The sequence below is a fragment of the Berghia stephanieae genome, chromosome 5, assembly GCF_034508935.2.
Source record: "Berghia stephanieae isolate SIO BIC M18660-M18661 chromosome 5, UCSD_Bste_1.3, whole genome shotgun sequence".
Classification (NCBI taxonomy): Eukaryota; Metazoa; Mollusca; class Gastropoda; order Nudibranchia; family Aeolidiidae; genus Berghia; species Berghia stephanieae.
This window is the reverse complement of record NC_088364.1, coordinates 45,190,603-45,216,382: the sequence shown is the minus strand read 5'-3', so window position 1 is coordinate 45,216,382 and position 25,780 is coordinate 45,190,603. Positions and strand designations below refer to the sequence as shown.

Here is a 25,780-nt window from a genome sequence, read left to right as displayed (position 1 = left end):
TATTCACCGTCAGACAGATTTCTACGTGTAGTTTGCATGCGGTCTTAAATTTATTCAAGTCAATCTAAAAGATTAAATTTGTATCTCCATCGGTTAGTGTGCAATCGCAAATTCCTTTGCGATGGGAAGTGTTTTCATTTCATCACACCCGAATAACAGAAATATACCGTGATGACAGATAACATTATGTTAGCACAATACGTCTCAATGTGATAGCCCATGGTTGACGTGTTCTTATCTGCAGGTCTGATAACCTAAACTGTTTTGGGCTCATTCTTGTAAAGGAAATACTCTCAAATCAAAGTAAAATGCTGTCCATTATAACCATGTCAAATTATTTCTATAATAATAATAATAATAATAATAATAATAATAATAATAATAATAATAATAATAATAATAATAATAATAATAATAATGAATGATGATATGATAATGATAATAATAATAATAATAATGATGATGATGATGATGATGATGATGATGATGATGATATAATGATAATAATAATAATAATAATAATAATAATAATAATAATAATAATAATAATAATAATAATAATAATAATAATAATAATAATAATAATAATAATAAACACATACGTAACTGTCAGTGTCGCGGTAAATCATCAGTGGTCAAATTCACGGGGTGCATGTAAAACCCTTTTAAGTAATTAAATATGTTAACACTGGCTGGGTGAAATTGGTTTGAGGAGACGCGTTGGAGGTAAAAATTAGAATTGAGGAAACCGTGCTGGAGTGTAGTATTATTATTATTATTATTATTATTATTATTATTATTATTATTATTATTATTATTATTATTATTATTATTATTATTATTATTATTATTATTATTAGGCCCTATTATTATCTGATCCTACGTAGATCTGAGCCGATGAGCAATTATTACATCCTAAACGTCGGTCTGAGTGCTTGACAGATAATCTTGTGGCTTCGACAAAATTGGTTTGTCCGATAAGATTATCTTCAATGATTAAGCTCGTTCCATTTTCCATCCTTGTTCGTTAAGATTTCCCAAATGCTCTTTGGGTTTCCTGAACAACTAAAAATATTGTAACTGTCTCTCCTCATCCTCATAGAAATCGGAAGTAATAAATATCGTTGCTGTTCTAATTAATTAAAGCGATATTAGATTTTCACGAGTTGAAAGAACGGTCGTGGGGGGAGGAGGAGGATGAAGAGAGGAGAGGGAGGGGGGGGGGGGGGGAAGTAATGAGTAAGAAGAAGTGAGATGAAAAACAAGAAAGTAAAAGAAAGATGGCGGACAAACGACAGGAGTTAGAAGAACTTGTTCAACGGGAAAAGAACAATGAATGTGCTGATTGTGGAGACCAAAGTGAGATATATTTTTGATAAATGATTTTCTTTTGGATTCCCGATTTTATCATTTATGTTTCTAGGCTGCTATCGTTTGAAAGCTTCTGACCATGATTATTATGGCTTATCTGACTTGGACTTGACTCACCACACCACAATCTCTATTCGCAACTTCGTCACAACTTTACTGAACTACTGAACTGGGACTAATGATGGGGATTCTTTTTTTTTTCTTCTTTCTTTATATCTTTTATTCTTAGTTTATAGATAAGAGTAATCGCAGAATGTTACATTCAAAGGGAAACTGAATTTGATTGTGTTATTCTGTAGTGTAGAGTTATAAAACGCGGTGAAGTTAAAAGCTTTACTTCTCCATCGCCATCGAATCATGATCATGTCAATGAGAATGAGTGATGAAAGTGAGTCACTCAAGTGACGACAGTGTTTGTGTTTGGGTCAGTGAGTGATTCTGATCATCTTCTTTTTCTTTACTTTCTTTTTCTTTTCTTTACATGCATTTTCTCCCTGCTATGACTGTGACTATGAGTATGAATGTATGCGTCATGATGATATTTCCAATCTTTCACTTTCACTTTCTTCCAATCTTTCTTTCGGCTTTCGGCTTCGGTAGTTTCATTCTAAAAGCATCTTTTACTCTTTTTCTTATTCACTCTTATTTGAAGCAAAGCGGTTCTAATTCAATACATTGTTGACTGTTGTCAGTAACTCAGTAACCATTGATTGGTTTTATGCTTTTTTTTTGGATTAAGACTAAGAATGTGGAAAAGGATATTTGTTGACAGTTTCATGCTTGTCTCTAAGTTAAACTTACCAAGTCTTAAGGTTTAGATGGAAGAAGCCTATAATTAGGTATATAATTCTTGTCTTATTAATTAAATAGCGTTTTTTTGTTTTTTTGTTTTTGTTGGGTTTTTTTGTTTGTTTGTTTGTTTTGTTTTGTTTTGTTTTTTTTTGGGGGGGGGGGTGTTCAGTATAGTAATAGTATATAGATATTTTTCACCCAGCTACTACAGTTACATTACAAGATTCATGATTGCTCAATTTCTCAATTCACATTTGCTTTAGATTATTGTCGCCATGACTTTTTATAGTGATAGTTGGTATTTGTTCAATTTATATTTTAATTAATTACTGACATTGATCTGATATCGTATCAATGAGGTGGAAAATATGTCTTTGTAAGTGCACTACCTGGAGTTTCCACCCATTTGACATTTCCGTTACTTGATTTCTTACAACATGAACTCCAATGACCGCATAAAATAAACAAAGTCAGTAGATATATTCATGTATAAAATCAAAAAAGATAAAGTCAATATTTTTTTTATGCCTGTGGAGTCTGCTATTTTCTGGGCAGTCTATCCATATAGTCCGCTAGATTTTTCTTGTGGCCAAAACAGGCTTTTCCATTTTGAAACTTTCATATCTTTTATTCATAAAAAAAAAAAATGAATAAAACTCAATATTGTGCACACTAGTGGCATCATTTCTTTCATCTGTAATCAATAGTCTAATTTTTATCATGTGTGGAATTGAATGTAAATAAATTGACGTCAGTTAAAAGTAAAAGTAGAATATGACCGACATGGTTTAAATAGTTAAAGATACTTTTAAGGATGATGGATAGCTCTCTATTTAATAAATAGATTGCGGGTGGTTGGATGGGAGCATCACCCTTGAATCATATACCTATGATGTTCGCATGGGTGTACGATCCGATAGTGATGTCGTTTCTTCTTCTCTTTACTAGCCTATCCTGCTTCTTTGGTTTGTGATTGTATTTTTGACAGGGGATATTTTTTTTTCTGTAAATCTTCTGCCTGTTTGTTCTTGGTTATTTATAATTTAGCTTATGATATCTTTAGGTTATGATTTTGATTTACATTTGTACTAATTTTGTTAGATTGCTTGTTTTTTTGTTTCAGCGGTCTCTCATATAACCTCAATTGTGTTGGAAGAGACCTAAAGCAACAAACAAACAACAAAAAAAAAATAGATTCATTAAAAAAAAAAACAGAAACAAAAATAGCATGAACAAAGTAGAGTATTAGCAGATCCAAGTCAGTTCTAAAACAGCTATTATTCCAGATTTGCCTGAGAAATTTCCCTGATTTTCTTAGTTTGTTTTGTTTATTTTTGGTGTTTAACGATGCTTTCAACACTACTTGGGTCGTTTAAGCGCCCAGATTTTCTTTGTGAATAGTTACCATTTTGTTTGTCAGAACAGACTGTTATCATTAGTTTGTAGATTGCTTAATGGACTGCCAACACAGATTGACAAAAGATTTTGTAATGAATAATATTTATGTTCTTTGTCAACAGGTCCTGATTGGGCTTCTTGTACCATTGGAGTATTTTTGTGCCAGAATTGTGCTGGAGTTCATCGTGGGATGGCCTCCCCCCAAAGTCGAATCAAATCTATCAGATTAGATAACTGGGACAAGGATCAAGTCCAGGTCAGTATTTATGCTTGTAATACTGAAGCACAATGATAAAACACATTTTCTTCTTTAATTTTTGCGGGAACATTCATTCTGCATGTATTGATTAGGCTTAAACCTTTTTGGAAGTCTTGTTTAAAAAATTTGTTACAAAATGGGAGACCTATTAGTCTGTTGATAATTGGATTCAATAGTCTGATGTCACGTCGCCCAGCAACGGTGGCCATTTTGGTTCTAAACAAAGAAAGTCAGTACTTTTTATTCTTCATGCTGGCTAGAACTTTTCATATGTCTTGTGATCAGAATGTGTAGAAGTCAAAACATGATCATATTTATAATGTTTTTTTCCTCTGGATACGCTTTTATGCTCGTCTGAGAAATATTTCATAAGGGAGTCCGCCATTGTTCCGATAGTTTAGAGCCAGTTACTAAGTTACCATGCGTCATTACGAGGGAAGTGACGTTGCGACTGTTGAAGCGTATTGAAGTTTCATTTTAGGATGAAATGGAGGATACTGGATATTCAACATTAACAGTATCCAGTTTGCACAATTGTTTGGGTTTTTTTTAAAATTAGGCTTAGATTTAGATCAACACGTCTCTTTGTCTTCTCATCCCTCATTTGAATAAGATTGTTTGCCCTAGTCGTGGCTAGAATCTTTCAGTGGAAGGATAGCAGTTAAAAGGAAAATTTCTTGTTTTTTTGGGGGGAGGGTGAGGAAAGGAGATTTATTTCTTTGTAATTTCCTTGTTGTATAATCTTTGAAAGTTATTTGTCGTAACAACTTGAGAGACTTCCATCTTTCCTCAGTCTTGTGCCAAGTTTTGTTAGGACTTTTGGATTATCTCAGAAAAGACAAATAGATATTGTTCTTGGGATTTACCTCTCTTCTCTGTTTGAATTAGTTCTATTTATCTCACTGAAGTTTTTCATGGGCCTTAAACTTTAAAGTCATTATATCTTTTGATTCTCTCTGATGCAATTTTCAAAACAGTGCAGCAAAATTAACTTTAAAGAAACTAGCCCATATATTCATTTTTCCTGGAGCTGATATGACCTAAACGGAAGCAAGCATGATTAAACTCCTAAACAAAAAAAGAAAAATAGATTAAGTGTAGGATTGAAATAAGAATGTGAAAAGACAGTCATGAGCATCACAGTTTAATCAGCCAAGGAGTAAAGGAATATACTTGGAAGTATGGTCCAATGTAAGGATACAGTGGGAAGCAATTGCTCACCACTTCATACCTCTTTCAGAGTGGCCAACCTTCCCGATTATTTCGGGAAATTCCCTAAATGGATCCACCGTTCCCGATGTCCCGAAACTGCGTTTTTTTCCCCGAAAAAAAACCATCGTAAAAAAAAAATGCTCAATGGATGTACTGCACTCTGAGTTTACAAACTTCCAATCAGCTCCACTTAATGCTTCAGTGCTGAATGAGCCAAGATGTGATAGACAATGGCACCAGCTCCATCACTACATATGTCCACTAGATGGAAGTAGGCCTTACCAGAACCTGGGACAGCTAGCCCTGAGTGTTTTTCAATTCCTCACAGTAATGCAGCATCAGAGAGGATATTTAGTTTGGTTAGGAAGAATAGAACTGAAAGCAGATCTCAGTTGAGCAATGCCACTCTAAACAGTCTTTTAGTTAATAAAGTTAGGGTCTCCTCATCAAGCATGCCACCTGTCCAATTGACTGACAAGTTCTTGCAAAAATGCAAGAAATCCACCATGGATAGCTTGCATTCAGAAGGCAAATAATAGCAGTAAACAAAGCCTGTTATCATGTACATAGTGTAAAAAGTATTGTAGTGATGCTGTGGTCTCAATGTGTGTGTAGTTTTTTAGTTTTAAATTGTCAACGTCATATTTATTAATAGAATATAGGCTGTGACTTTTGCACCAAATTCAATAGAGGGCATAATGCACCTCCTAAGCTTGGATAGAGGATACATATGTCAAAAGTTACCCCTTTCACTTCCAAGGTTTACAGGTATGTCAACTTAATGTCTGTTTTCATTTTCATTCTTTGTAAAGTATTAAATTAGTATTAGGCTGTGTATTACTTCACTCTTTAACATTATTGCGCGGTAACCAAAAATTTTCCCTAATTCAGTTTCTGAAAAGTTGGCCACCCTGCTCTTTGTTTTTCGATTATTTTTCTTATTATTCTTACCACTTAATTTTATCATGTGTCATTGTTAATGCTATCATTATTATTGTCAGTTTCATCATCACCACATCATCATTCTCATTAATTTGATTATGTGACAGGTAATGGAGTTGATTGGCAACCAGAAGGCAAATGACAAATATGAACAGTATTTACCACCATATTACAGACGACCCACAGGGCAGACAGTTGAGTAAGTCAAATTATTAATATCAATACACAAGGGTTTCATTATAGTTGCAGTCATCACCAGTATGAAAATATAATTGAGCTATCATTATTGTTGGAAGGAGGTGCAGAATAGATACTAGATTACACTCATTAAAAGAACAGAAGTTGAAGTCTCGCTTTTGGTATTTCATTTTTCCCCTTTACGGATACTAATCATAGATTATTTCATTTTTTCATGAATGTAGGCCCTAACTTCTTGATGCAGTTTCGTTTTACAAGAATTCAGCTTTTTTGTTTTTGTTTTTTATCTTTCTTTTTTTTTCTCTTTTCAGTTGAATATTTATCAAAGATACAAGAGAATTATTCAAATGGGTGAGGTCTTTGACCTCCCATGATGGGCAGGAGGTCATTCTGTGTCTTCTATCCCCTTATATTTTTTCATAGTTGCTTTCTGTCTTTGTCTTGGAATAGGATTATTAGTTTTGTCCTAGATGTGGCCGACTCCTTGACTGGGATGGAAACAAGTGTATACAGTAATGACTGGATAAACCGAAAACCTCTAAACCGAAAGGAAATCAAAATGTTGTAATTTTTTCCTTATGTCTTTGTTAATCAACTATCAGTAAACTGAAAGGCATTCTGATAAACTATTGTTAACTGAAAAGAAATTGCTGAATAACCAAAGAAAATATTTGCTGATAACCGAACAGAATTCCCATTTCATTGTCTGTAACTCTTACAAAGATCTGTTACCTAATGTGTTCAATTGTATTTATTCACCATAACACAGGAGCAGTGATGCCAAAACTCCGATTTCGGAAAAAAATTCCATTCGGTCTGGAGCAAAAAATTCTGGGTTACATACAGGCAACTTCTGTAAAATTCTTGTGAGGTCATATTGCTCCAAGGGTACCCCCCCCCCCCTCCAAACACCTCTACCACTACATCATCACCACCACCACTACTACTACTACTACAACAACAACCACCACCACCATCATATCATCATTATTACCCACTACAACAGCAACGATCACCACCACATCATCATCACTACAACTACCGCCATATCATCATCACTATCACTACTACTATTAAAACCACCACCATATCATCATCACTATCACTACTACTATTACAACCACCACCATATCATCATCACTAATTTGCTACTACAACTGGGCGGGTTCCTGACCTCCTATAGTGGGCAGGGAGGCACTTACTGTTTCTTCTATCCCTCTATAGCTATTTTCCAATTTGCTTGGTTTTGTCCTGGCCCTGGCTGGGAGGGAAACAGTCAATACATAGTTATTGTATTGGGATATGATTTTTTTTTTCCTTGTAAATCATCTCTCTGTTATGTATTATTATATTTGTTATTTTGAATGTATAATGTAAACATTTGAGTGTATTCCTCTTTGTTGGATCTTGTGCTTGTGTCTGGATGAGACTTATAGGTGATCCCAAACTAAGTACATTGGTGGTATGCTTTTGGAATCTACATCTTATCCCTATTTGTTCCAATTTCCCCTTTGTCTTACTTTTTCTTGGGCACTTTAATTGTAACTCTATAATTTGACTATCCCATTTTCTTCCTTTCTACTGGCGCTGATATGGCCTAAATGTGTTGCAAGCACCATAAAACATTAAAAACAAAAAAACAAAACCACTACTACAACCACAACCACATGACCATCACTACCACTACTACTACAACCATCACTACCACTACTACTACAACCACATGTTGGGACAAAATGACAGAGCAATGTAACTTTCTTTTTCCAGGATCGAGTCCCAGATAATTCATTTTCGTTTTTCCTATGGGCAAAATTACAATATAAAGCCCACTTTGACAGCTTGAGTTATTCCTGAGAACATGAGTTTTTCTTGTTGGCACATTTCTTTGTTCCATGAATAATTGTCTGTAATCGCTCTTGGAATGTAATGAATAATTACACACGACATAAAAAAAATAAGGGCTTATTTTTTAAAAATAAATTTATACTGATAAATCATACCATTCTCTCATCCAGTGTTTTGCGCAAGGAATGGATCTTGGCCAAGTACCAGCGCATGGAATTCACAGATCCTGATCAACAGTCGGCTTATAACTGTGTTACCAAGACAGGCTTACTATGGAAACTGGGAAAAGACAGGAAACAGTTTACTCAACGCAAGTTTGTCCTGTCACGACTAGAAAACAGACTTTATTACTATGATCTCACCAGTGATGAAAATGGAAAGGTGAGATTTTAAAATTTTTTTACAACAGTCACTGCTAACAGGTTTGTTATACACCAAAGTAAATTCTACATGTTTTGAACTGCCAATCGTTACGCACAAATTGATCTTACAAAATTTAAGTAATCCTAAGATTTTTAGTATGCAGTTGTATTTGTATGTAGCTGTGACTCATATGAAAAGCCTAAATTAGGTCTGAGGGTTGGTAATTGAGCATATGGACTTTATGCTCAGTCCTCTTTTAGATTGGCATTAAATTCAGAAAGGCCCCTGGTGGTAAGCAGTTTTGTCTTTGTCCAAAATTTGTACAAGCACAAAATAGATTGTTTGGCTTGTCCCTTGTGTTAAATGCACATTGTTACATCAAGGAGAGGCGAAAAAAAATTTAAAAAATTGTAAAGGAGTCTGAGCATGCGACTGTTAATTGTGATTAAGCCCAACATGCAATCTTTATTTATTTATTTTTTATCTACTTCTTTATTTATTTTGTACATCATCTCTGTCAAACATGAAAAGGGTCATATGGTGAAGTGCTTACAGGCAAAGAGGACAGAAAAAATACAATTGAAGGCTGATTACTGTGAAGAATTAGCTTTTTGCAACCGTAAAATTCACATCTTTTCACATTTTTATCTACTTTTATCACAGAACCTGTAAACTTGGTACGAAAAATGTCTCAACCCCGAAATCATCATTTTGAAATGGTCAAATTTAACTTTTGAGACAAGCTTGTTGAAAAGTAGTTCCAACAAGCAGTGCATGGTTTTCCCATATTACCAGAATATAATCTTTTGACCATCCCATTCTTCTCTTTTCTCTAGCTCTTATATGTTGCAAACACTTTTGGACAGTTTTAAAAAAAATCAAAACAAACATTGCCTGCTCCCTTGTTTTTTTCTTATCTCTTATTCTTGCTTCTATATCAGTTTGCAATTTTTTTTATTTTTTTTTCAGAAACCCCAACAACCAAGGGCAGAAGCTGACTTAGACTTCATCAACGCCGTGTTTGTCCCCAACAAGATAGGTAACCCCTTTGGAATGCAGATTACTTTCTTCAAAAATGGCTCCACACGAAATCTTTTTGTCTACTCAGAAAAATCTAAGGTAAAGGGATTAGAATTTTTAGTAAAAAAGAAGAAGATTTAAAGTGAGGAATTTGTATGTTCATGATTATTTATCTATTGTACATAATGTTGTCATTATAATTCATTTAGAATGTGATGACTTTTATGCATGTATATGTAAAAACAATAAACTCCCAAGCTCTTGAATATATGCTGTTCAACTGTTAAAACAAATACTCATATATATAGGGAAATGATAGACTCAGCCCCTCCCTTTTCACCCAAATGTTAGTGTATAGCTTGGTATCAAATCTTTGCAGATATCAGTCCACTACAGACTATGTCTTGTTTAGAGGGGATCAAATACTTTTTACTTCTTTTTTTTTACATTAGAGAAACCGGCCAAACTCCAGTTCCATGGACCCCACGACTCAGAAGGACAACTTTTTTATTACTTCAATTTTGAATCTCTATATTTCCTGAAGATAGACAATCAAACAAAATATGACCACATTTGATCCTCTTAAAAATGTTTGAAAATGTGACTGAACTGTTGTGGGAGCCTTTACACCGAAGGGCTTCTCCAGAACAAAGAAAGTTGATAAATGAGGCCTTGTCTGAATTTGGCATCATGTTGAGGAACGAGATACATTATGTTGAGTGAACCGAGCTATTAAAAATTAACTTAGATCAAGCTGATCAGTGTTACAAAAAGTTGGTTATTTGCAATTTAAAAAGCCATATTCTTACTTCTTAATTTGGATTTAACTCAACTTTCATGGGAGATCTTGAAAACCCATACAATCCATTTTCAGCTTCTAAGTTCACTCCTGCATACAAGCAGAGTCATTAGGAGCGGAAGAAAGGTTGTCATAATATGTCTTTGCCACATCATGCAAATGCTTTTAAGTAGATATAAATATTTTTCTTTCCAGGATATAGTTGACTGGTATATGTGTATTCGAGCTGCCAAATGGGAGAGGCGTAGGATTGCCTTTCCTGACAGATCCCTTACACAGGTCGGTGTTAAGATTATTTTCTCACCTCTTTAAAAGAGAGAGAGAGAGACTCTGGAATTTCTAGTCATTTATTATTTCTCCCATTACATAGTTATTTAGCATAAATAAATGCAGCCTGAGTTGCACTTATATTATTGTCATGGTAAAATGTAGGTGGTGTAAGCGAGTCTGTTGTCGGGGTCTGATCTGTAACAAAAGCCAAGCAATTTTGAGCATGTTCAGAATGCAGATGTGACAATTGTTGGAGAAAAAAAAAACAAACCCAAAAAACTCAATGTTTGATCCTTGGTAAGGTACTTGACGCAGTTTATTCCACTCAACTCAGGTGTACCTTGACGTAGACAGTACAAAAAGGATGCCTAACAGGTTGCTTGTACAGTATGAATTGAATATTGTTTCATAGAAGATGGTTGGCTTTTTGAAAAATTGAGACATTGTGAAATTCATTGATCAAGATGAATCATTAGAAATGGGCTGCATAAAAATGTGCATTTACAGAAGTGTCATTGGACAATGTATTGAGTTGAAGTTTAAATATAAAAATCAATGCAAGCTCTATATCTCACTGTCTCAACAAGCTGATATTTAGTAGAAAATCATTTTGGTTTCGGAATTATAAAAAGTTAAAAAGATAAAACATTATCCAGTTCATTTGTTTTTAAATATTTACTTTCTACTGTCTATATATAGATATTTTTCACTTCTTTTTTTTTTTTTGAGTCATCCAGGTAAAATGAATTGCGGTGGTTACATTTCAAAGGGTTAAAGCAAGAGCACTTATTTATTTACTTATTCATTTTTATTTTTATTTTGCTTCAGTTTTGCTTTATTTGTTGTGAGATTTTTGGAGGGTTTTTTTTTTTTTTTCATTCTTTGTTGTTGAGTTTGGTGGGGGTTTTTTTTTTTTTTGGGGGGGGGGGGGGGGGGGGGTTGTACTCCTTTGAAATTGTCACCCAGGTTCCTCGGAATATTTACCTGCTACTACAAAAGGAAGGGGAATTTAGCTTTTAAAAACCTTTCAAACATTTACCAACATTGCAAAACCAGAGTTATAGAATGATGCGCCTTTACTCTGAAAAGTAGTAAGGGAGAAACATTAAAACAACTGGCGTAATAGAGATTGTACATCATTGTTGTCTGACACTATTGATTGCTGTCTTTATTACTTACCTTCAAACATAAAAATGTTTATGTTTTATGTCCTCTACTGTAGTTGGCAGAAGACTTGACTAAAGACTTTGTGATGGAGGGGTGGCTCAGCAAGATGGGACCCAAGAATGAACCTTTTAGACGACGTTGGTTTACGCTGGATCACAGGAAGTTGATGTACTTTGAAGAACCTTTGGTGGGTAATCTTTAATGTTTGGATGTAAAAATATTTGTAAATGAAGCTGTGCGTACACAGTTAAAAACCGGTTTAACCAAATTTGACTAAACTGAAAAGAAATCAAACTTTTGTCATTTTTTCCTGATTATTTCTGTTACTCAAGTAGGGATAAACAGAATGCCACTATCTTTAAACTGAAAAGAACTTGCTGAAAGACATTTTTTTAAAATCAATAACCGAACAAAATTCTCATTAAAACTGTTACCCAATGCGCTCTCTTGTATCCATTCAATACTCCTAATACACCTCTGCTGAAACCTTCTCCACCGCCACCAACAGTCTCTCTCTCTCTCTCTCTCTCTCTCTCTCTCTCTCTCTCTCTCTCTCTCTCTCTCTCTCTCTCTCTCTCTCTCTCTCTCTCTCTCTCTCTCTCTCTCTCTCTCTCTCTCTCTCTCTCTACACCGCTTACTTGTCTGTGTGGTCTCTCCATTCCTCCACTCTCTTTCCCTTATAACACTGTTTCTCTCTTCACATACGCACAAACCCTTCACCTCACACACAAACACACTACACTACTTCAACCACAAAGTCACACAGCTAAAGAGTATAATGCGATGCATTGTGTGTGACAGTGGGTTGAATGATACCCCTGGAAAATCGTAACTTTTTGAGGTATGCCTAAACCGAAATGGAATACCAAATCCCTTGAATTTCAGTTTAACCAGTTTTTACTGTTGTATATTTATGATATTTTTCACAAAAGACATCAATAATAAATTATTTTGAGAGGCTGTGAAAAAATGTAGTTTCCGAAAGTTTCTCTTGGTTATATAAGGAAAGTGAAATGAAAAACTGACAGTCTAGCCCTAAAAGAATAGCATAAATAGCTTTTTTAAAAGTGCCAAACAGTGTAAATTATTAACTATTGGAAACATTTTGCTATTTTTCTATTTGGAATATTACAGTTGATTTCAGGTCTTTTATCTGTTCTAAGCGGTCACAAACAGTTTTATATAAACACACAGTCATGCACAAACACAAATTTTAGTAATCTATTCTGGTATTATTGAAAACAAGATTTTAATCACCAGTTAAATTGATATTTTCTACTTTTCTAGAACGAGTTTGCCAAAGGTGAAGTGTTTATTGGTCACAAAGACGGGGGTTACTCTTTAAGTTTGGATACAGATGAGGATGATGGAAAAGGTTCCTCACAGAGCTACTGCTTCACTCTTCAAACACCAGACCGCAATTTTGTTCTTCGTGCTGAGACTCAGGACGATATGGAAAAATGGATTTCTGCCCTGGAGAAGGTTGTGGAACTTCCTCTTACTACGCAAGACAGCAAGTGTAAGTGGAATGTAAAAATGAATTATCCCTTTATATCTTTGTCAGTAAAACTAGATATCTTTCAAGTCATAATTTCCTTTATGGTTATCTGCATACAATTTCAGACTTTTCTCTTTACACATGGAAAAGAAAACAGTTAATTTATCGATTGGCATCACCATTATTGCTTTGCTAATGCTCTTTCTAATTGGGTAATGATTAGCTTGGAGAATGCCAGATTCAAGCTCCACTACAGGGACTTTAATTTTTTCCTCCCTCAGGCAAGATTATCGATCCCAAATTTATATATACAGTCGACTCCAGATAATTGCAACTCGATGAATCACAACATTTCCCAAGAAACAGAATTAATTCTATATAAAAGCCACTGGTTAATTGGAACAAACTTTGGTTAATCGCCACAAATTTTCGCCCTCAAAAAGTGGTAAATTCAAGAAATCAATCAAACAAAATATCATGATTAAATTTCATCATGGCAGGTTGAAGAATCGAGAGTGAGCGGGATTTAAACGATATCCTTTGTTTTGGGATTGACAACTGTGCATTGTGACCAACGAGTTTGTTGAGAGCTTATTGTATTTCATCACTGCTAATCTCTTTGACTCTTGCAAATGTTGAGAACAAAAGAGTGAAAGTTAATCCAATCTGAATAAGATGTCGGCTTGCATCATAGCTGCTTTTGGTTGACAAATCTGTACAGGGCTGCCATATGGTTTTTGTTTCAATCGAATTGCTCAGTCTTTGGTGGACTAAGACCAACATTTACAACAACTGGTTTGAGTTTACCATATACGTGTAAAATGTTGCAATAGTGGACAGGAAACTCAACTTCAGTTAATTGCAACATTTTCCTGATTCCAAGGTGTTGCAATTATCCGGAGTGAACTGTGTATATGTATATATATATATAGAAAAGGAAAAAAATATTTTAAGAAAAAATATACTTTTAAACAAATTTGAAATCATATTGCTGTTTGTTCAGCTAAAGGCTGCTACAACATGCTGATCGTATTTAAGCCAACAGAATTAAATGTTTCAAAGTGAGTAGAGTTCAACAAATCCTGAAGAAGTGCTCAACAAGTAAGATGAATGATTTATGACTTATACATTGCTTTTTTTTTCTTTTTTTTTTCATTTTCATTTCAGTATCTGCATTACTGGTGGCAAAGAAGTCAAACTCTTTCCGACTGACCAAGAGATAAATGAAATAGAGAAATGGTTAAAATGATATGACTACAAAAATGTTATGGAATCAAATTTTTATTGTCATCGATGGTGACAGTGTGATGCCAGACTTAAACGTCATCTTGTCAGGGCTCTTTTCTGTGAAGGAACAGAAAGATTTTTTTGTATACAATTCTTACCAGTCTGTTTAAATAATTTCAGTAACATACATTGTTGTTATGTTAAGTTAAAGAGACTGGCACTGCATCACTTCATACTGTATTTTTATTATTATTATTATTATTATTATTATTATTATTATCATCATCATTATCATCATCATTTCTACTACTGTTTTAGTTTATTTTATTACAGTGACTTCTACAGCAATACAATCAACTGGGAACAAATCCAGCTTTATTTTTCATTATACTTATTCTATTCAACACTGATGAAACACATTTCTTTTTTCATTTTCTCCAGAAACTGCTAACTTTAAACAAACGTTTCAAATATGACACGATTGAAGTCTCAGGTTTGAGACTTTTTTGACATGTTGAGGATCATCTTATTTGATCAATATTTTAACTATGAGGTTTTCTTGGTGAGGATGAAAAAATAATGTATTTTAACAGTGAAAGGCTATTTTATGATAAATTTAACTTCACAAATTGTTGTTACTTACTATTGTTAAGCTTTACATAAAAACGTGAGGACCAAATTGTAATCAAGACATTTTTTATGTTTTTTGTTTTTTGTTCCAAATATAATATATGTATATTATGGTTTACCTTTATAGAGCTTTATATTCTACCAAGTGTTAAGGTGCTTATACTGGGTGGTCTTCTGACCTCCCATGGTGGGTCCTTCCATGTTGCTCTGTCTTTGTTCTGGCTTGAGATTGCTTGTTTTTTGTTGTTTTTTTTTCCTGGTCTTGGCAAAGATATTGAGCTAAGAGGGAGGCAGTTGTATATCAGTTCCTTATTTGAGAGATTTCATATTTGTAAATCGTCTCTCTCGTTTTTTAGATATCGTACTTAGTAAGCATTTGATTGTTTCCTTCATGGCTGGATCCCTCACTTGTGCCTAGAAAGGACTCTCTGGACTCAAAATAGGTGCATTAATGGATTGGTTGTGAAATCTTTTTTTTTCCCTATTTGAACCAGTCCCTTTTGTCTTAATTTTTCTTTGCTGCTTTTAACTTCTGATCTACAACTATCATTTTCCTTTTTACGGCACTGAAAAGTGTTGCAAGACATAAAGCCCCTAAAAACAAAACAAACAAACCTGAGGTGCTGATATGGCATGAAAATGTCAGAAACACTTAACTCCCATAAACGGACAAATCAACTTTTGAGTGATATTTGATAAGCTTTTTTTTATTGTTATTTAAAAATTATTTCAATGAAAATGGGCAGGCAGGCTTGTGATGGATTGATATTTCAGTTTACAAGCAATAACACAGCTTTTTCTATTGTATATATTGCTTAATTTAGGAACGAATACTTTTGGAAAATCAGGTGAAAAAATGAAAGAAGGTAGTGTCACTTGGTGGGGTTCCCAACCTCCCATAGTGGCCAGGGAGGTACTTACTGTGTCTTCTATCCCCCTGAATCTATTTTCCAATATACTCTCTGTCTTATCTTGGAATGAGATTACTTGGTTTTGTCCTGGCTGGGAGGGAAACAGTCGAATGTATAGTTATAGTTTTGGGAGGTGATATTTTTTTCTTCTTGTAAATCATCTCTCTGTTATGTACTGAGTTTTTTTTGTTTCTTTTTTGACACAAGATTTGTAAACATTTGAATGTATTCCTCTAAGTGGGATCCTTGCTGGTATCTGAATGAGACTAAAAGGTGATCTCAAACTAAGTACATTGACAGTATGCTCTTGGAATCTAAGTCTGTTCCCTATTTGAAACAATTCCCCTTTGTCCTACTTTTTCTTGGGTGCTTTGATTGTAAATCTAGAATATCTTGACTTCCATTTTCTTCTTTTTCCTGGCACTGATATGACCTAAATGTGTCTCACGTGCCGTAAAACCCTTAAAAACATAAACAAAACAAGGTAGTATCAATCCTGTTCTGAACCATAATTGTTGTTTTTTTTTTTTGTTTTTTTTTTGATGTTATTGCAGATAAATGTTGAAATTGATAATGGTGCTTGTGTCTCTACTGTGCAAAGGGTGAACCGAGTGACTAACCCAAAGCTAGATTTTAGAAAAACAGAAGAAATTGTTAGCGTCATTATTTTGAACTCTATTTGTGCTTGTTCAAGGTATTCTTTAATGTGTAGCAGAAACGTGACCATTTCTGGTTGCTGGTTTCCCATTTCAGTGTAGCTTTGGCCATCATTCACCATTTCGTCGTTCTAGCTTGATCTTGTTGAACTGCAGATCACAAATGTGTGGCCATACACCTTTAAGCTGTATCATGAAAAATGATGCCTTTTCAGTACCTAAAGGAAGTGATTTTGACCATCATGCGCAAATTGGAGAGCCCAGAGCTGGAGAGTAAAAAAAAAAAAAAAATACTAAATGGTCCACGAATATCAAAGGTCAATGACCTGCACAGTTTGATGCTTGATAGCAAAAATGATTGTGAGTTTCCATGATTTTTCCAAGCACATGTGGGGATTAATAGGGATAGCAATAACAATACATCGCCTTATTTTCTTCTTACATTATTTCAATAGCATTTGTGTGTGTGTGTGTGTATGTATGTATGTATGTATGTATGTATGTATATATATATATATATATATATATATACAGTAAAATTACTTTAAACCGAAAGAAGCTAAACCGAAAAATACCTTAAACCGCAAAGAATTTAATAAATTGTACTAGTTTCTTCATTTTCTTTGTACTAATTCTTACGATGAACCGAAATACTTCTAAGCAGGACTTTCTTTAAACCGAAACAACTTGAGAGCACCTTCCCTTTTTCTCTCTATATTTTTCTTCAAAAATTCGGGAAGGAGGCCACACGTAATTAATAATGTCCGGCGATATTAAACAGAGCATAAGTATAAGATGAGGGTGATGGGGGGGGGGGGGGGGGGGGGAAGGCAAACACTTCAATCACTGCACTTGGACTTGGCCAACACCACAGTCGCACAGACTGGAAAAGGAAGACAGCGGGTGACTGGCAGGCGAAAAATGAGGAAAGAGGGGGGGTTGGGGTGTAGAATTACGCAAGCGAGATGTTCTCGCTCGTGTGTTGATGCTTTGGAACTGACTGGATTTTCAACACGACGATAAGGAGGGGGGGGGGGGTGGGGGGGTAGACAACTGACCATTGAAATGACATTTCATTTCCACTTTGTTTAAATGTGAGGGGAGGGGGGGGCATAGCTGCCTACCGTTACGGAATTTCCGGAATTGTTACGGAAATTTGAAAAAATGCAGCGCTGTTCCGGAAAATACGGATGTTAATTTTTTTGTTCCGGAAGTAAAATGCGAATTTTATTTTCTCCGATTGCGATGCTTTAATAAACATTATTTCGAAATACGACTTTGACGACGTATTGCCAGATTGGACTTTTTGGCACCAATCAATCAGAGCCAAGTTTCTTGCCTCAAACTTTGAATAAAATATCAACTTAGCTCTTTTGGTGTAAAAAAATGAAATAATTTAGTTATTTTTGTTTTGTTATCGACGTTCATTACTATTTTCCGGTCACTTCCCATTTTCATTTCGTCTTTGTGATTCACGTTGGTCGCGGCTTCAACATTTAAATACAACTATCCCGTTCGTCTTATATCTCTAATTTTTAAAAGTAAACTTGATCAACAAGAATGTCTACCATTGGAAAAAGGAAAATTACTTCCACTGAAGAATCTTCTTCAAAAAGACGATTTCAATGTTACCGCGAGGAATACACGGAGAAATATAATTTTATTAAACCAGTGAGCAGTGACGATTCTCGCGTATTTTGTGAAGTTTGTAATTCTGCATTCGGAATTAAACACGGTGGAGTTGATGATGTGAGGAGACATGTTGAAGGCGCACGCCATATTAAAAATTGTGATTTGAAGAAAAAAGTAAAGTCAAACACTTTGATTTCTGGATTTTTCAATAAAGCACCAAGTGGAAATGTGACCGACTTTGACATGCAAGTGATAAGTGCAGAGGCAAAAATGGTGGATATTGTAATTGATTTAAATCTTCCATGGCATCACTTGATAAGCTAAGTAAAGGGGTAAAATCAATGTTCCCTGACTCCAAGATTGCAAAATCCTTTCAGTGTGGTCGTAGTAAAGGCACTGCTATAGCTAAAGAAATGTCAGCGCTCACTGTGGACAGTTTGGTTGAACGATTGAAAACACAATGTTTTACCATCTCAACGGACGGCAGTAACGATAGAGGTGGTGAAAAACTTTTTCCACTGGTAGTTAGAACTTTCAACCCTGACATAATGGAAGTACGATCGGATGCACTGTCAGTTCTGCTATCGATGGATCTGCTACAGGTGAGTCTAATTTAAAAAAATAATATTTTCAAAATATAAATTAATAATAAAATTCCTATTTCTATTGGTTTTATTCATATCCTATACTATAAATATTATAAATAGTATTGTGGGATGTGTTTAAAATATGTCTGACTTATTATTATTGTTATTATTATCATTATTATTATTATTATTATTATTATTATTATTATTATTATTTTCATTATTATTATTATTATTATTTATTATTATTATTATTATTATTATTATTATTATTATTATCATATTCATTTTTATTTTTATTAATTAAATTGTAAATTGGAGGCTTTTGGAAATATGTTACAGGTAGATAATGAGGCTATTGATGCTGTTATGAATTGTTCTATTTTTTTACCTACAAAGGAGTGCTCTCTTAATAGGTGTAGACATCCCGTAATTGTTATAGTTATATAACGTTTTATATCAAGGTCACTCATTTTTATTTGTTTGATTTAACAATTTCAGGTGCTAGAATCTTTGGCTTGATTGAGGCTGAGTTTGGTGTTCATTCAATTCCTTGGGAGAACTGTCTGGCTCTTGGGAGTGACAATGCCAACGTCATGGTGGGCAAGGAATCTGGGCTGTATGGCTGCATGCTGAAAAAGCATCAGGAATTGTATTTGTCTGGATGTGTGTGCCATTTAATTCACATTGCTGCTGAAAAAGGTGAGTATTTTGTGACAGTTTGATATCCAATAATTTAGGTCCACTTCGAATGGTTTATAAGGCTTTACTCTGCTCCTTTTAATTTTATCTCTCTCTCTCTCTCTCTCTCTCTCTCTCTCTCTCTCTCTCTCTCTCTCTCTCTCTCTCTCTCTCTCTCTCTCTCTCTCTCTCTCTCTCTCTCTCTATATATATATATATATATATATATATATATATATATATATATATATATATATATATATATTATATATATATATATATATATATATATATATATATATATATATATATATATATAATTTTTTAAAGACCAAACTGATTAATTCTACTTATACCACGAAGTTGTCTTTGATTTTAAAAAAATTCAAATTTCAAAACTTGGATTTATTGCCTCAAATGCATTGTACTTTCCAATGTTGTGAGTATGAGTGGGGAAGGGATCATGGTTGCAGACAGATTAGCAACACAATTATTTATATTAATGTTATGGGCAACATACAAAACTTTATTTTTCATTTAGTTGTCTATAAGTTTTTTGTTTTACCTTACAGATTTTAATTGTACTGCTACCCATTCAGATGATTATGACCCCTCTTAATCTGTTTTGTCTATTAGGTGCTGCTTCCTTGCCCTTCAGTCCCAGCCAGCTTCTTATTGATGTTTTCTACTACTTGGATAAGAGCAGCAAGAGGCAGTCTGATCTGAAATGCTGTCAACTGTTCCATCATATTCAGGAAACAAAGATACTGAAGCATGTGGCTACCAGATGGCTGAGCATTGGAATGTGCCTTCCTAGGCTCATCAGTAGTTGGGATGCCCTCTATGCTTTTTTTAGGGAGGAGGAGAAAGGCATGAAGGAGGGATGTAACACGAAAAAGAAGGTCAGGGATCTAAAAAACATCTTCAGTTCCACCACAAACAAGCTTTACTGTATGTTTCTTTCTCATGCTTACGATGCAACCGAAATACTTCTATTCTAAGCAGGTGTCTTTCTTTAAAAAAACCGAAACAACTTGAGAGCAACCTCCCCTTTTTCCTCTCTATATTTTTCTTCCAAAAATTCCGGGGAAGGAGGGCCACACGTAAATTAATAATGTTCCGGCGATATTATACCGAGGCATGGAAAGTATAAGAGTGAGGGTGAAAAATGGGGGGGGTGGGGGGGGGGGAGACAACTGACCATTGAAATGACATTTCATTTCCACTTTGTTTAAATGTGAGGGGAGGGGGGGGCATAGCTGCCTACCGTTACGGAATTTCGGAATTGTTACGGAAATTTGAAAAAATGCAGCGCTGTTCCGGAAAATACGGATGTTAATTTTTTTTGTTCCGGAAGTAAAATGCGAATTTTATTTTCTCCGATTGCGATGCTTTAATAAACATTATTTCGAAATACGACTTTGACGACGTATTGCCAGATTGGACTTTTTGGCACCAATCAATCAGAGCCAAGTTTCTTGCCTCAAACTTTGAATAAAATATCAACTTAGCTCTTTTGGTGTAAAAAAATGAAATAATTTAGTTATTTTTGTTTTGTTATCGACGTTCATTACTATTTTCCGGTCACTTCCCATTTTCATTTCGTCTTTGTGATTCACGTTGGTCGCGGCTTCAACATTTAAATACAACTATCCCGTTCGTCTTATATCTCTAATTTTTAAAAGTAAACTTGATCAACAAGAATGTCTACCATTGGAAAAAGGAAAATTACTTCCACTGAAGAATCTTCTTCAAAAAGACGATTTCAATGTTACCGCGAGGAATACACGGAGAAATATAATTTTATTAAACCAGTGAGCAGTGACGATTCTCGCGTATTTTGTGAAGTTTGTAATTCTGCATTCGGAATTAAACACGGTGGAGTTGATGATGTGAGGAGACATGTTGAAGGCGCACGCCATATTAAAAATTGTGATTTGAAGAAAAAAGTAAAGTCAAACACTTTGATTTCTGGATTTTTCAATAAAGCACCAAGTGGAAATGTGACCGACTTTGACATGCAAGTGATAAGTGCAGAGGCAAAAATGGTGGATATTGTAATTGATTTAAATCTTCCCATGGCATCACTTGATAAGCTAAGTAAAGGGGTAAAATCAATGTTCCCTGACTCCAAGATTGCAAAATCCTTTCAGTGTGGTCGTAGTAAAGGCACTGCTATAGCTAAAGAAATGTCAGCGCTCACTGTGGACAGTTTGGTTGAACGATTGAAAACACAATGTTTTACCATCTCAACGGACGGCAGTAACGATAGAGGTGGTGAAAAACTTTTTCCACTGGTAGTTAGAACTTTCAACCCTGACATAATGGAAGTACGATCGGATGCACTGTCAGTTCCTGCTATCGATGGATCTGCTACAGGTGAGTCTAATTTAAAAAAATAATATTTTCAAAATATAAATTAATAATAAAATTCCTATTTCTATTGGTTTTATTCATATCCTATACTATAAATATTATAAATAGTATTGTGGGATGTGTTTAAAATATGTCTGACTTATTATTATTGTTATTATTATCATTATTATTATTATTATTATTATTATTATTATTATTATTATTTTCATTATTATTATTATTATTATTATTATTATTATTATTATTATTATTATTATTATTATTATCATATTCATTTTTATTTTTATTAATTAAATTGTAAATTGGAGGCTTTTGGAAATATGTTACAGGTAGATAATGAGGCTATTGATGCTGTTATGAATTGTTCTATTTTTTTACCTACAAAGGAGTGCTCTCTTAATAGGTGTAGACATCCCGTAATTGTTATAGTTATATAACGTTTTATATCAAGGTCACTCATTTTTATTTGTTTGATTTAACAATTTCAGGTGCTAGAATCTTTGGCTTGATTGAGGCTGAGTTTGGTGTTCATTCAATTCCTTGGGAGAACTGTCTGGCTCTTGGGAGTGACAATGCCAACGTCATGGTGGGCAAGGAATCTGGGCTGTATGGCTGCATGCTGAAAAAGCATCAGGAATTGTATTTGTCTGGATGTGTGTGCCATTTAATTCACATTGCTGCTGAAAAAGGTGAGTATTTTGTGACAGTTTGATATCCAATAATTTAGGTCCACTTCGAATGGTTTATAAGGCTTTACTCTGCTCCTTTTAATTTTATCTCTCTCTCTCTCTCTCTCTCTCTCTCTCTCTCTCTCTCTCTCTCTCTCTCTCTCTCTCTCTCTCTCTCTCTCTCTCTCTCTCTCTCTCTCTATATATATATATATATATATATATATATATATATATATATATATATATTATATATATATATATATATATATATATTATATATATATTATATATATATATATATATTATATAATTTTTTAAAGACCAAACTGATTAATTCTACTTATACCACGAAGTTGTCTTTGATTTTAAAAAAATTCAAATTTCAAAACTTGGATTTATTGCCTCAAATGCATTGTACTTTCCAATGTTGTGAGTATGAGTGGGGAAGGGATCATGGTTGCAGACAGATTAGCAACACAATTATTTATATTAATGTTATGGGCAACATACAAAACTTTATTTTTCATTTAGTTGTCTATAAGTTTTTTGTTTTACCTTACAGATTTTAATTGTACTGCTACCCATTCAGATGATTATGACCCCTCTTAATCTGTTTTGTCTATTAGGTGCTGCTTCCTTGCCCTTCAGTCCCAGCCAGCTTCTTATTGATGTTTTCTACTACTTGGATAAGAGCAGCAAGAGGCAGTCTGATCTGAAATGCTGTCAACTGTTCCATCATATTCAGGAAACAAAGATACTGAAGCATGTGGCTACCAGATGGCTGAGCATTGGAATGTGCCTTCCTAGGCTCATCAGTAGTTGGGATGCCCTCTATGCTTTTTTTAGGGAGGAGGAGAAAGGCATGAAGGAGGGATGTAACACGAAAAAGAAGGTCAGGGATCTAAAAAACATCTTCAGTTCCACCACAAACAAGCTTTACTGTATGTTTCTTTCTCATGCTGTGAAGCAGTTTGAATCAATCAACACTGAACTCCAATGTGACAAACCCATGATTCAGGAATTGCAGGCAAAGTTAAGGAAATTGTATAAAGACACCTTGATCAATTTTGTCAAGCCATCTGCCATCAAGGAGGTTGACATTTTGGACGTTGATTTTCTCTCACCTCATAACACCAAGCAGTCTTCTGATGTTATCATTGGTGACGAAGCTCTCCAGCTGGTCTTTGAAGGAACTCTCAAACCAGAGAGGGTAGAAACGTTTTACATAGATGTCATCAAGTTTTATCAGGCTGCATGCTCCTACATGAAAAAAAAACTGCCCCTCACTGATCCACTTCTCAAACACATCAGTATCGCGGATCCTGCTCAGCAGAACAACACCACATTTACAGACATGCTCTTCTTCCTCAAAAAATTCCCTCAACTGATTAGCAATGCAACATTTACAGACATACAGAAAGAATTTTCAACATACCAATGCACAGACACATCACACATACAAACAGACAGAGCAGACACTTACTGGCACCAAGTCGGCCTTCTCAAGGAAGATAGTAAATTCATTTTTAACCACCTGCCTAGGATAATGCTTTCTCTCCTCACCATTCCTCATTCTTCTGCTCATTGTGAGAGAATTTTCTCTGTTGTTAGAAAAAACAAGACAGACTTCAGAGGCAGCATGTCTCAACAAACACTTGAGGCTCTGGTTGTGGCCAAGTCTAGACCTGGGGATGCACTAGGGAGGAGCTACTCCAAAAAGGATTTGAAGAGTTTGAAGAGTGCCTATTACAGGTCTCTTCAGGCTTAAATCCTCCACCCTCTTTCTAAGTTTATGTATATATGTAAATATACGGTAGCTGTAAATATTTTGGTGAGTAAATTTTTATCTTTAAAAAGTGTCAATATTGTTAGTAAACCAATCTGTTTACCAAGCTTTGCATGAGTTGGTGCTTGCATTCCTCGCGTGGAAAAAAATTTCCGCGTAAAGTGTTCCTGAAGTTTGAAATCTGGGGTAGGCAGCCCTGGGGGGGGGGTTCTATGTAATTAGGCCTTTGAACCTAATGGCTTTTCAACAAAAGAGAGATGTGTAGTAGACAGCTTAGCATTGACATTAGCATTTCATTTCCATTTCACTTAACCTCTGAGTAGCTGCCCATCATTCATTATCAATTATCGCACAAGAACTTTCGATCGTATTTTAGCTTTGCTAAGATGTCTAAACTAAAAGAAAGCACTGTGCTTACACGTTTGAGTTTAAAATCAAAATACTATGTGAAGTCGATGAAAAAAAAAGTTGATCAAGACGGAGATATGTAAAATACACGGCATCCCGAACTCAACTCTTTCAACAATTTTGAATTGAAAACGAAAACCCCCAAAAATATTTTTAAAACACACACAAAAAAAATAAATAACAATAAAAAAAATAAAAAATTAATGGTTACGAATTTTGAGCTAATTCCTTAAATAGTTACTACCCTTGAAAAACATTGCAAAACGGGAACTTGCTTTAAACCAAAATGTCTTTAAACCGAAATGGTTTAGAAGGTCCCCAAAATTTCGGTTTAAAGTAATTCTACTGTATGTATATATATATATATATATATATATATATATTATATATATATATATATATATATATATATATATATATATATATATTATAATATGTGAAGTGAGTTCTGTAAATTTGATTTCTGGAGCTATATCTTTTTTTTTTTTTTAATAAGCCTGAAGTTGATATCTGCTTTTTTTTTTCTCCTTGTTTTGTTTTAAAATAATTTTTTTTTCAAAATAAGCTTGAGGTTGCCGCTAGGTTTTCATCTTTGTACAGGAGATCATGTTTGAGTCAATCTTATTCTTATTGTCAATGTATTTTTTCATCATGCATTGTGAATGGTGCTGGGGTTTGGGTTACTTTTTTTTTTTAATTTGATATTTTTCTGAGTTTTAATTTTTTTTTCCTCTAATATTGTGAAAATGTTTTTGAAAAATGCATCTGAACTCTTATGTTTATTGGCACAATATGTATGGAACTTGTACCTTCATTCCAAGCCTACAAGGGTAAAACATTTGTCACTGGTCATGTTCCTTTTTGTGTCCAACACTTAATGTTAACTTTTAATATATTTCATGTTAAAACTCTTTCTATGGGCGTGTTGATTTATACAAGTAAACAAGTAGAGAGTTTCATTTAGTTATATAAATATCAGCGTTTATGTGGTGAGTAGAAATCGCCTAAGGATGAGGGAACTTTGGGCTCGAGGGATGTTATATCAGTCCACTTTTGTGCTGTGTCATGATTCTCCTTTGTC

The 25,780-nt window shown here is 34.4% G+C and overlaps 3 protein-coding genes across 3 annotated transcripts; all 3 read left to right on the top strand.

The window, feature by feature from the left end:
- The first annotated feature begins 1,233 nt into the window (after nucleotides 1-1,233).
- LOC144973008 (arf-GAP with dual PH domain-containing protein 1-like) lies at nucleotides 1,234-17,395 on the top strand. The gene is made up of 9 exons (XM_078914931.1): nucleotides 1,234-1,359; nucleotides 3,684-3,817; nucleotides 6,082-6,173; nucleotides 8,188-8,398; nucleotides 9,350-9,499; nucleotides 10,395-10,478; nucleotides 11,692-11,823; nucleotides 12,924-13,155; nucleotides 14,302-17,395. The coding sequence occupies exons 1-9, from the start codon at nucleotides 1,281-1,283 to the stop codon at nucleotides 14,355-14,357; spliced, it is 1,170 nt and encodes a 389-aa protein (XP_078771057.1). The 5' UTR covers nucleotides 1,234-1,280; the 3' UTR covers nucleotides 14,358-17,395.
- A 1,628-nt stretch (nucleotides 17,396-19,023) lies between these two features.
- On the top strand, nucleotides 19,024-20,459 carry LOC144973949 (uncharacterized). The gene is made up of 2 exons (XM_078916838.1): nucleotides 19,024-19,479; nucleotides 20,095-20,459. The coding sequence occupies exons 1-2, from the start codon at nucleotides 19,374-19,376 to the stop codon at nucleotides 20,457-20,459; spliced, it is 471 nt and encodes a 156-aa protein (XP_078772964.1). The 5' UTR covers nucleotides 19,024-19,373.
- Nucleotides 20,460-20,745: 286 nt separating this feature from the next.
- On the top strand, nucleotides 20,746-25,035 carry LOC144973007 (uncharacterized). Its single transcript, XM_078914930.1, has 3 exons — nucleotides 20,746-21,837; nucleotides 22,323-22,523; nucleotides 23,132-25,035. The coding sequence occupies exons 1-3, from the start codon at nucleotides 21,162-21,164 to the stop codon at nucleotides 24,271-24,273; spliced, it is 2,019 nt and encodes a 672-aa protein (XP_078771056.1). The 5' UTR covers nucleotides 20,746-21,161; the 3' UTR covers nucleotides 24,274-25,035.
- Nucleotides 25,036-25,780: the final 745 nt, after the last annotated feature.